Source organism: Ambystoma mexicanum, chromosome 6q, assembly GCF_040938575.1.
Source record: "Ambystoma mexicanum isolate Mex_15411 chromosome 6q, UKY_AmexF1_1, whole genome shotgun sequence".
Classification (NCBI taxonomy): domain Eukaryota; kingdom Metazoa; phylum Chordata; class Amphibia; order Caudata; family Ambystomatidae; genus Ambystoma; species Ambystoma mexicanum.
Window position 1 is genome coordinate 654,616,161 of NC_090937.1, and position 12,321 is coordinate 654,628,481.

General features: G+C 45.0%; 1 protein-coding gene across 11 annotated transcripts in view; it reads right to left on the minus strand.

Annotated features, from left to right (window-relative positions):
• BLTP1 (bridge-like lipid transfer protein family member 1) overlaps nt 1-12,321 on the minus strand; it is a 2,946,455-nt gene that overhangs the window by 1,036,851 nt on the left and 1,897,283 nt on the right. For all 11 annotated transcript variants that reach the window (XM_069631149.1, XM_069631145.1, XM_069631146.1 and 8 more), the window contains exon 47: nt 2,007-2,252. In XM_069631149.1, the coding sequence (XP_069487250.1) occupies nt 2,007-2,252 (246 nt within the window). The remainder of the gene's footprint in view (nt 1-2,006; nt 2,253-12,321) is intronic.

The window sequence follows — 12,321 nt, forward strand, 5'->3', positions numbered from 1 at the left end:
TGCGGGCAGGAGATTCCAGTCTGTTTTTCTTGACAAAGTGTGTTCAAAACTCATCGGCCAGTTCAGGGGTATACACTAACTGATTTGACCAACTATGAGCTATGAGATGAAGAGTATACTGTCCACCCAAACCATAAGCTTGCTGGGGCATCTGTCAGGTTTATATCCACTGCACAATTTATTACATCACCATTACGACTTGCCATTTCTTTATTCTTTTAAGTAAATACATTGCATAGTTATGTTTTAGGGATGTGATAACCGGTCTTTGTGAACCTTTTGTGAAAAACCAGAGGGCGTTTCACAACCTAGTCCCCGGTGATCCTGTACTCAGGTGGCCAGGGAAAAGCCATCACTTTTGGATCCCGACCATGGGGGTGGACAAGCGAGGGAGGATCACATGGGTAGGGGGTCCTCAGGAGGTGGCGAGAAGCACCTGATGGTGAGACATGGTATCCCCCTTTTTCCACAACCCATAAAACCCCTATCCCTGCTTATTTTATGAAAACTTCAGCTTCCATTATTCCTCCCCACTTCACATTGACCACACTACTGAGCCGAGGAAGATGAGGAATGAGGCCAGGAAGATTACCTCTACTGACTTGCAATGGCTTTGTCCCTTTAATGAGACCAGGCAGAGTCAGGCACGTAATCCTAACCATGCACACCTGCCACTTGTTAACACTGACTGTCAGGATAAAAGGTGGTGCGCTTAGGCACACTCTCAGCAAGGCTGGGTATGAGAAGAAGCAGCTCTTTTGGGGCTGATGCGAACCAGGCTATGGAGGTTGGAAGGCCAGGGGGCTGATTGGCAGCTGCGAAGAACGAGAAAGAGCCAGCCGAGAAATCCACACTTTCGGGAAGCCATGAGCATTCCAAGGCTGAAACCGAGTGAGAGGAAGGAAGAAACGTTCAAGATGCCCCAAAGCAGCCCACTACCCTCCTGGGTGAACGGCCGGGTTGGGGGGAGCAGAGGCATTGGTAACAGCCTTGACTGCTACATGAAAGGCGTTGAAGAGTGAAGCCCAATTAACATCACTGGGTAGTTATCGAAGGCAACAAAAGCCCGGTTTGTGTTAAAAGCAAAGGTAACAACTGTAGCCAAAGGTTGATGATTGTGCGTGTGCCGATAAAACACATAATGGAAAGGACAATTGCTGAGTTGCTGAGTGATGAAGAAAGTATACAAAGTCACAGACACTACTTTTCATTTTGAATTCCCCTAAAACATTTGCTATTTAAGGAGGGCAAGGTTTGGTTCGTTTTAGTATAGGCCTTTGTATATTGACTAGACTGACTTGGACTTGTTTATTATTTTTTCAATGGTCGATACTACTCCCATACTCGAGTAAGGGCCAGTTAGGAATTCTACCAACCCAACCAAAATAACAAATACAGGTTTTCAAAACTTGGATCTAATGTGTATGTGTCTACTATTGGTACTACGCCTTTCTTACACTTTCTTCTCTCCTCCTGCCCGGTAATCGGTTCCTGATCTTCCCTCATGTCACCTCACATCATTCCCCAAGTAATGCTGCAGCTCTTCCTAACAGAATTACCTTGCCGTAGAAATTATTCTGTTTCCGCTGCTCCCTCTCGCTCCAAACCCACCCCCACACTCACTTGAAATATGTTTCCCTATAAACTGGGGGAATCATCTTAAAGCTTTCACGAAACTGCAATGGCAAGAAAAACCTCCTTGTGATTGAACCATAACTAACTTCCTATAATGTTTTGAACGCTTGTCCCTGCAAAAATATTAAGTAATCCTACAATGGTCTTTTCAGTTTAGCTATATGGATGTTTGGTCTTCACATTTTATTGTCCTGTAAAGCAAGACATAACTACCTTCCCATAGGTGGGAGGGGCACAATACTTGCAGATCTCCTGTACACTTTCTCGAAGACCTGGGTAATGATATTAGCAACCAATCACTAATGCAAAACGATCTAAAACACAACACAATACCATAGCTTTAGCATCTTGGTACAAGTATACTTCCTCACCTTTCATTTTTTCTTTGAGTGTAAAACTACCATGAATTTTCTTGAGCTCTGATTCCATGGTTAGCCCGCCTATGTCTGCTTCAAGATGGGTACGATTCACCATACCGATTCCAAAGACAATCAGAGTGACATGCTGGGGCTCAGCTGTGATTAGGCTGCGCTTCCTCGGAGGTTTGTTCAGGCTGCAGTTATCCTGCTCGTTCTCAAATACAACCTTGCATGTATGCTCTGTTGGGCTTCGCCCTCCTATAAATTCAAGATAAGTGAACATATTATTTAAGAAATAAGAGACACTGTTCCATAACATCCACTCCAAAAGCTAGCAGAGTAAAGTTTGATCAATGCTGAACCGAAATAGTCAATTAGAACTTTCATTTTTAACCTTACCATATGTCTATTACTACATTGGGAGACATTTTGGTCACACTGCCTTTAAGAGCGCAGAGAAATTTTTGACATTTGTTTTTACTGATTTATGTTTAAGCAACATTCTTAATCCTAAACCATTTTAGTAGTTAAATTGAAAGTAAATAGTCAAATATTTTAACAGCAGTGCCAACAAGTCCCATAATCCCACAATTCTGCAACACATCTTGCTTCAATTCAATTAATTGCAAATACAGCTTAAAAGAAAACGGATGAAGCCTTCAACAAACTCTTTGTCAACTTCTGATGGTGTCTTGTAATTCCACATTCCTCATGGTTGTGCTTACTTACAAACATTTACAGCTTTCGTTCACTTAACCTGCAAAGAAGTATTTCACACACCATTAAACCCATTTTAAAATCACAAATTATAAGTTTTGATGCCTTTTATTGAACAATCTGAACACATTCTGAATGGCATAATGCCTCAGCTTTCAAAGTCACATCGTCTTTATCAGATGGCAGTGTCGGAGTGAAATTAGTAACACACAGTGCTGTACATTCGTTTCATACAGAAAAATTTAATGAAATTTTCAGCTAAAACTCCATTGGCTAGAGAAAGAGTATGTGAGGAATACAGTCGTGGAACGGCCACAGTATATTGTTAATCCTCACTGCAGAGCCAAGGTTGCTGCTGGACTCTTGGATGAATACGCGCTGAGGACTGAATACAGTTCCTCATGAGCCCGAATGTAACATGGCTTAATGCACAGCACTATTGAACAAGATATGGTCTGACTGGCGATCACATTGACTTTCATTGGATGAGCAAAACTAATCAACAGTTAGTCATCAATCCTAAAGGCTGCAGTCCTGGAAACAAGTTATGAAGTGTACTTTTTGTTTCCAATCTGTGAAAAGGACAATTTACTTAACGCTCTGTACTGTTCCTCCCACTGATTCCTCATCTATGAGATTCTAATCTCCAGTACAGCTGCCCTTAGGGAACACCATGGGGTGCAGCGTGGCCCAGCATCTGCTCCGCCTGAGGCCTCTATGGAACCAGCGCAAGACTTGACTTTGGGTCAGTATATATCAAAGTGCCATGCCCCATGACCTCAGATTTGCCTCTGTTTCTGAGGAACCACTGAAATGATGGAGGTGTGCTAGCTGTCCGCAAAGAGAGGCAGGTTGGGAGGGCGTTGAGGAATCCGTGGAAGGAACATCCATCAAAAAGAACTGCGAGGAATTCAACCATCCACACAGTGGGTGTGTGTTTGCCTGTGCTTTTTAAAAAATTGAAATGATATTGAATAATGGTAGATCAACCTCCGGAAAACTTGTGGGGCTAATCTGCACACATTTTCCTATGCTCACTGCACGACATGCGCATAGACCTGTGTACTCTGGGTGGACATAAGCGCAGTCCCCCCTGTCATATTTAGTTAGGAAAGGACAGGCGGAGTATACAATGCTTCTGCAGGAGGGGGGAGGGCCAAATCTTCCCCCTGCCATGGCCAGCCGAATTAACTAACAAAGGCTCCATGGATCCACCCTGTCCTTTTGTTGAGCCATGCGGCTGGTGGCAGGGATTTACATACTAATCAGAGTGTAATCCAAACAGGCTCACATGGGGCCTGGCTGCAGAGGCTAACAAAGGAGACGTGAAACCTCAACAACCTTTCATATGCAACTGTGTCAATCTGAAGTCAGCTCCCGCCCTCAGTATCGACTGACAGTGAAATGTCATGTCTTGGACTGCATGTTTACACTATACCACCCCGCAGGGGGACCCCATTAAGAAGGTACGAATATATGGTTTTCCAGAGCCAGAAAGAGAGGTGTTGCTGCAGCTTCAAGGGAAACCTGTCGCTTTAATCAGGAACCACAGAGAGCTCCATTAACCAGAGGGACACTTTGATCCACAACAGACAGGAAGATGGGTGTGACTTAGTATTACTTGTTTTCACCCGTTTACCTTTTCTGTTGCAAAGCACTCTGGTTATGACCTCACGCATACAGGAGATTGTTGGTGGGGACCCAGGATTGCTTCATTAAGGTAGGCTTAGCCTACACCGATCCCTGTGGTCCATTTGACTTTAAAAGAGGGCACAGTCCCTCTTTCGGAAGATCATAATATATATGATATGATATTGTATTTATATCGCGCTCGTACACAGGTGTTTCAGAGTGCGACCAGGGAGGGGAACAGGGGATAAAAACAAAAACAACGATCTTACTAGGCCCAGTGACATTGAGAACGCGCAAGTGCATCGGGAAGGGGGAAAGTGCATGGGAGGGGGGAGAAATTTGAAAGTGCAGAGCATAGGAGAGAACAAGATAAATAATAAGTAAATAAATAAGGTGATCAAAAAACAGTGGTAAAGCAGCCTGTGAGTGGCAAAGTGAAGGTTTGTCAGATAGGGTGTATCCGATAAGTGCAGAAGAAGAGTGTGGGGGGGCTATGTGGGTACAGATACAGGCCCCAGTGCAAGGGCTGGCCAGGAGGCAGTGCAGGAGGGTGGCAGGGTGAGCAGGTGCCTGGGCCAATGGCCAGGTGCAAAAGTGCCGAAAGAGAAAGCAGATCAGCAGGGGAGAAGAGGGGCAAAGGCAGAAGCAAAGAGGGAGGTCTTGAGGAGCTTCCGGAACCGTAGATGATTCTCCTCAAGTTTCAAGGTGGCAGGGAGGCAGTTCCAAAGGGAGGTCCCAGCTCGTTTCTTTGAAAAACGACTGACCCTGAGGGACTTAGAGGTAAAGGAGCGAAGGGCTCGAGAGGGGAGGTATTAAGAAGGAATAGTTGTAGGTATTTTGGACCCAGGCCCCAGAAAGCCTTGTGGACAATGCAAAGGGTTTTAGATTTAATCCTTGCATCCACTGGGAGCCAATGAAGGGATTTCAGAGCTGGAGAGATATGATCCCAGGGCTTGAGGCCAAGGACAAGTCACGCAGTCCTGTTCTGGATCATCTGAAGGCTTCACCAGAAGCAGAAAGAAGATCTCATCATTTGGACCATGGCTGAAGGTACACAGTCTGCCTTACATCTTCATTTAAAAAAAGAAATGTTATTGTGCATTTGGTTAACAAGAAAAGAACACCGTAAGCACAAATTTATCAGTATAGTACATTACAATTATCACAATTCCACAGTTATCAAAATTAGGATCTAGAGTTGTGAAAAACCAGAGGGTGCTTCACTGCCTAGACGCCCAGGGGATCCCTTACTCAGGTGCCCAGGGCACGGCTATCACCTTTGGATCCAGACCTTAGGGGTGGACAATTGCGGGAGGATCACTTGGGTGAGGCATCCTCGGGAGTGGGTCGAGGAACGCCCGATGGCAAGACATGGTATCCCCCTTTCCAAATACCCCTTTGCCATCCTATTTTATAAAATATTCCAACTTCCCAGATCCTCCCTCCATTCCTACACAAACACTGAGCTGAGGAAGAGGAGGTCTGAGACTGAAAGGAGTATAAGATCAGGCAGGGTCAGGCACTTGACCTTAATTACAAACACGTGGTACCTATTAGCCCTACATGGTTAAAAGGTTGAACACTGAGACACACTTGGGGCAAGGTAATGCACGAGAAGGAGCTGTTCTTCCAGGGCGACTGTGAACCAGGGGTATCCAGTTAGTATGTCGAAAATAAAATTTCGAATGACAAAAATGTCGAAAAAAAAATACCGAAAAAAAAATTCAAATGTATTCTTTTTTTTAATTTACATGTTTTTTTTGTTTCGCGAGTAAAATAAAAAGGGTTCGAAAAAAAATAATAATAATAATAATAAAGGTGTTTGGGGGGACCCCCCCCCCCATTTAAAAAAAAAAAAAAAAGAAAAGATTCGACATTTTTTTTTTCAGTAATATTTTGTCGACATTTTTGCATTCGAAATAATGAAATTCGAAATATTAACTATAAACCTGAACCAGGCAGAGCACAGCGACAGACCGAGGGATGGAATCGAAGTAACAAGAAACCTTGGACCCCCCGGCGAGAGATAGTTACCTCCGAAGGGCCTGGAAGGTTGCGCAAGGAAGCCCAGCTAGAGAGAAGAGACAAACCTCTTTTGTGTCTCAAGGATACCAACCACCCTAATGGGTGAACGGCAGAGTTGGGGATGTGCAGCGCCAGTTGTGGTATTAGCCTTGACTTCAGGATCAAAGCCGCAAAAGACTAAAAATAATTAACACAGCCGGTGATTTGATGAAAGCAATGAAGTCTGGTCTGTGTTAAATGAAACTTAATGGCAACAGTATCCGACGAATGAAGGTAGCGGGTGTGCCAATAAAACGCAAGAGAAATCAAAGAATTGTAACTGTAAATGGTTATTCGAAAATCAGAATAACCATCGAGTGATCTATAACTCGGGGACCACGCACTTCCTATGAAGGTCAATAAAAGAAAAAACAGTTCCTCTCTGAAATGTGGCCCCAGGTTCTTTTGAAACAACAGAACTAACTCCGAAATGGGCGCCAGTCCCATACACCCCACGCCTAAGGACAGAAGTCCCCATATACTATGAGGAATCTCCTGTGAAAATCGTCCTTTGAGGTCACCCATTAAATGGTACCAGAATAAGGATCAGCCTCCACACTGAAAAGGTGGATCCCAATAAGTGTTCATGTGTGTTAAAAACATTGTTTCAAACACCACTTCGGGAAAAACTTTGAAGTATAATTGATCGCCTCCCTGAATGTGATCCAGTAAAGCCAGAGTGTGTCACGCAGCATAAGTGGGCCACCTTACCCTGTGAGCTTAAACGTGGGGAAGAGACTTTGCTCAGACACACTGACACATAATTTGAACACTGATTTTTCTTTTTGTGCATTCATATTTCTCTTTTCACATTTATTATCTTAGAGGAAGGGCAGGTATTGTTATTCTTTTTAGTATAGGCCACTTTTGTTTGACTAAAGACTGACTAGGACTGCGTTTCCTTCGATTGAAGGTCAAGACTACTCCCCTCTTACATATAGGGTTAGATAGGAGTTTTCCAACCCGATACAACATTTTCAAATAAAGGTTTTGAAAACGTGCAGCCCTTGTGTCCGTCATACTTTTCATACCATGCTTCCCTTACACAGTCGAGTTCCTGAAGCTGCAACCAACTGCAACGCTGACAGTTGTTACGCCAGAGTCGCTTAAAGACATTTGAGATGCCTCACCCGTGCTTCAGAACCACCAACCAGAGGATTCCTGACCCCGAGCCGTTGGTAAGGCCAGCCTGCAGAGGCACAAGGTACATTGTGGTTCTGCCCCCCTGGTCTTTCTCTGAAGGCCCCTAGAGAATTTCTTTTAAGATCCATTGCGCCTTCCGTGCTAAAGCCAAGTGTCCTTGAACTGTTGCAATTATTTACTATAAAGACTACCCTGCTTGTCAGTATCCAGAGAGCATCCCTTTAACATCTTTGAAGAGGTCTGTCCGCTACATTCCTTTACAGGGTTGGTTGTATTTTGTAGTGTTGCTAGAACTGTCTGGTGGGATAGTAATAAAGTAGATATTTTTACATAACCTTGACTGGACAGCCCCTTGTATCACTGGGTAATTGTATTTTCCCTGTATTGCAACTAACCAATGATCCACAATCTTTCAGAGATAAGCATGCTGTTCCGTCCACATTACCAAAATTGGACAAGGAGGTTTATGATTTGCTTGTGTTTCCAATCTGTTCAGATCCCTTCTGGTGTACTAGAGGTTTGGGGCTAATTGACGGTTTAGAAACCGATATTCATCCCTGGACAACTGATGCCATGAAGTTGATTCGTCACAAGAACATAATCAAGAGATCAGTAATTTGATCTTACAATGGATTCCTTCCTTCCACAGATTCCTCATCTTTGATAGACTACGATAGAAGTAAGTGGATCTGTAGGAGAGAGGGGAGCAAGAGCACACCACCTATACCAGAAAACTCTGGAGGACTGCCCTCTCAAAGTGGGCATACTGCCCCGAAAGGGAATCCAGGCAGTAATGTTTGGCAAATTCCACATAGTCACCTGGCAAATATCCAAGACAGGGACCCCTGCTGTTGGGAAGTGGTGGCAGCCAGACCCCTGGTAGAGCAAGGCACTATAGCTTCAGGCACATCTTTCACAGCCAGATTATAGCATTCCGAGATGGAGAGAATGGTCCAACTTGACAGGATCTGTTTGGCCACACCCGTTCCAGCACTAACACCAGTGTAGCCTACAAAGACGTGGTCATCTTTCATAAATTCCACCACCCGAGCGACTAGCTGAGAGCCTGCACCGGATCCAGCCGATGGAATTGCTCCTCTGCCTTTTGTGAAAAACCTAAGAGTTTTTCCCAACCTACACCCCGGGAATCTTCTACGCAGGTGGCCAGGGGCAGGCCATCGCCTTTGGATCCCAACCCTGGGGGTGAACAAGCGAGGGAGGATCCCCTGGGTAGAGGGTTCTGAGGGATTGGGGATGTAATACCCGAGGGTGAGACATGGTATCCCCCATTCTTGATCGTGATATTTCCAACCCCACCTCCGCCTTTATAGGATATGTTCAAGCACACATGCCTCCTTTCCCTAAACACTATTCAAATACTGAGAGGAAGAAGAGGAAATTAAGAGTAGTACAGATTTCCCATGAGAAACACCACTATGGTACTGGGACCAGGAAGATGCAGATCAAGGCACACCATCTGTCCCAATGGACATGTCCCACTAAGGAAGACAGGCAGTGTCTAGCAATTGACTTCAACTTTGCCCACTTGCAGCCTGTTAGCTATTCAGATGGATATAAAAGGAACATACATGCTTGGCAAAGAGAACGAGCGGGAGAGCCAGCTGGAGGGTGGATCACAGCAAAGCCAGAAACCAAACCAAGGAGAATGGGACAATGAAACGGTGAGGGGCCGTCAGGTGAAGCAGACGAAAGCGTAGCAAGGAAGCCATGTCTTCGGAGAGCCGGAGGTGTCTGCAGGAGGAAGCAGAGGGGCATGCTTATCCCTTGTTGCATGCGGCCCAGTCAATGCTTGTTACCCTGGATAAGAATAAGAGCCCATGAGGGTCTGAGAGGGAGGCGGGCAGACCCTAACTTCAGACGCAAGGCCAGTCAAGAAAGGAAAGCTGAAGGAGGCGATTAACTCCTTTGCCGGTAAAGAAAAGACGGTATACATTGTATCAGAGTGGTCGCGAGTAAAGACTCATTATCGAAAGTCTCCGGTAGCCAGTTTAACAAATGAGCAATGCGAAAAGGATACCTCTAACAAGAGGACAATGTTAAAAGCGTTTTGGTAGGAAACATTATCACAGAGTGGTCACGTATAAGAATATACAGATTCAAAAGTCTATGTGAAAGTAAAGGAAAGAACTGTGACGGCAGTGGAGCTGAGCGTGGCTGAAAACTGAACAAAATAGAAATCCTTACAGAAGCTCCTCGTTGGAAGGGGAGCTGGAAGAAAATTGAAGTAAGAGCAAAATTGTGAAACATTAATACTAAAAGAGACATTGTGTGTGGACCAAGAGTGTTGAGAAGCATTGGGGTGGCCCCCAGGTAGGAGACTGATCCAGGAGCACCAAAGAGATCTCACCCTAATAAACTGAGTAAATTAAGAGTGAAGTTAGGCACCTGGTTGTGCAACCTGTAATGGGTGGACATTGCAGTCTGCAAACAGCGCCTCGACCACGAACAGGGGAAGCCTACGTATAGGAGAAATTGTTTGAGACTTGTTTGAGATACCAAAGTTTAAGGTCAGGTTTTGCTTGGGGAAAGGAGTCCCGCAAGCAAGAAATGAGTGACATTTTCCAAAGGAACTGTTGTTAACTATACTTTTGTGTTTGAAAGTAAAGTAACTTTAAACATTGGCACAATGAACAATAACCAGGAGGGCCTAAGCTCCTCAAGACAAGGGGAGCCTGACAGACCTTGTGAAGGAGTGAATCCAGATAAGGAAAGGTACTTTGAACTTTGCCAAGTGAATCCTGTGGAAGTCTCTTACCCTCAGTGTCTTGGACTTGGGGAAGGGAGCTGTGGAAGAGCTCCATTTCCACATTGAGATTGCTTTGAACACTTAAGTTGGACAAATCCCACACACCCCATTAAGGTTTTCCAAGTCTATCCGTCTGTATCATCTCTTGATACCAGGCCTGTCTCACACTTGGAAGAGTGAGGCAGAGAAAGAAACACTGGACAATGGATATTTTGAGGGATGGTGGCCAGAGACAACCTTCTGGAGGAAGGAAAGTCTCACTCTCAGCGCCACCTCCTTTTTGGAGAAAACCAAATAGTGAGCTTTAACAGATCATTCCTGGAGGTCACTCACTATCTTATAGATGTGATTGCAACTAGAAAAATCACCTTTAGGGGTGAGAAGTCAAAAAGAACATGAATTCAAGGGCTCAAATGGAGCTCTCATAAGGAATGTCAACACGAAATTCAAATTCCCCGCTGGAAACACAAACTGACATGGTGGAAAACTGTTACACAATCCCCACAAAAAGTTGCATAACAGTAAGTATTGAAATAAAAAAACATACAAAAAAAAGAAAACAATTTTTCTTGCTCAGGGCGCCTTTTGAAAACTTAGATAGCGGCTAGGAACTGCTTCACAGTGCAGTGTTGAAATAATAAGTCAAGATGTGATGTGATTGCCTTGAGGTCTCTCTTCCCCATGTTTTTTAGCACGTGCCACAGTGGATCTTTGGAGCACAGCACACGCTCGAGCCTTCCCAGCACAAGCTAACAGTTCTGTATCAGCTATCAGGTTCTTCAATGGTTAAGTCTCTTTTCAATAAAAGTCTCTCGCCTTCGAGGCCTGATGCTCTCAACAAATAAACACAAAGGTTCTGCTCTACGAACACTTTGGGTGATGGCTTCACCTCTGGGTCCCCCTCTTCTGGGCGCAGACCCCTCAGTAATTGTATTCAACAAATCCACAAGACAGTTCCCTTCTCAGTGAACATTGGGTGACAGCTTTCTTTTAAACAGGTTTTCTGACTTTGCCCCTCGTTGTCAGCTTCCCTCTGCCGGGTTCACTCTCGCCGACTGTTACACACAATTCATCACAGGACTTTAGACTTCGCCCCTTCTCATTAGCATCCCTCTGCTGGGTTCACTCTTCCTAATCTTTATGAAATATAGTTCATGTACTAATTTTCACCAGGCGGAATTCACGTCTCGCCCGTCGGTGTCCCACTGCCACAGGACCCCCCCATCCAGGTGATCCGCCCTCGCCTGATCCAACAGCGATGGCCATGTCCTAGCCACCTGGATGACAGATCCCCGGGGACTAGACAGAGAGACACTGTCAGGTTTCTCACAAAACACATCCAGACATAATCCGATAAGTTCCACTCGGATGAAGGACCCACGTGGTGCCGGACTCCTCTGTTGTTGGTGGTTTTCTCCCTCCTGCGTTACTAGTATCGCTTGCTTTTCAAAGTTCAATTTAGCCTTTGGCTACTTTTCGTTCAACACAGTTCGATTTCTTATCGACACTCACTCCCCTCGACTCACCGGTTGTGAGGAACCGCAAGGCTTTTTTTCCTCCTTGGAGTCAAGGTTGGTACCACGCGTCTCTCCCCAGCTTGGTAATCAGCGGAAGAGAGTCTCATGTACCATTGACATCTGCTGCAACACACGTTAGCTATTGTTCACTGACTTACTCCCTCTGTGGAGGTTCCACGGGCCTTGGTCGGAAAGGGTAAGGTTGACTCTCTTATTGTCACCATCTTGGTCTGTCCCGTCATTCTCCTCCTCTTGAAGTACTTGCTGTACTGAGTTAGCTCATACGTCGTGCAGTGCTCTTGTGCTCCAACTTTTATCGATGTGGGGAAGGGAAACGGCCATCAGGTGTGTGATTCTGGTCTATTGCCTGAATTTGCCTGACCCTGCTATTGGGACAGGTCAGGTAAACAGCTCTGGTTTTAGTCTGTTGTCTTTTGTGTTATGTGAAATTGTTTGTGTGGAAAAGGGGGCTTGGGGGGGCAGTGTT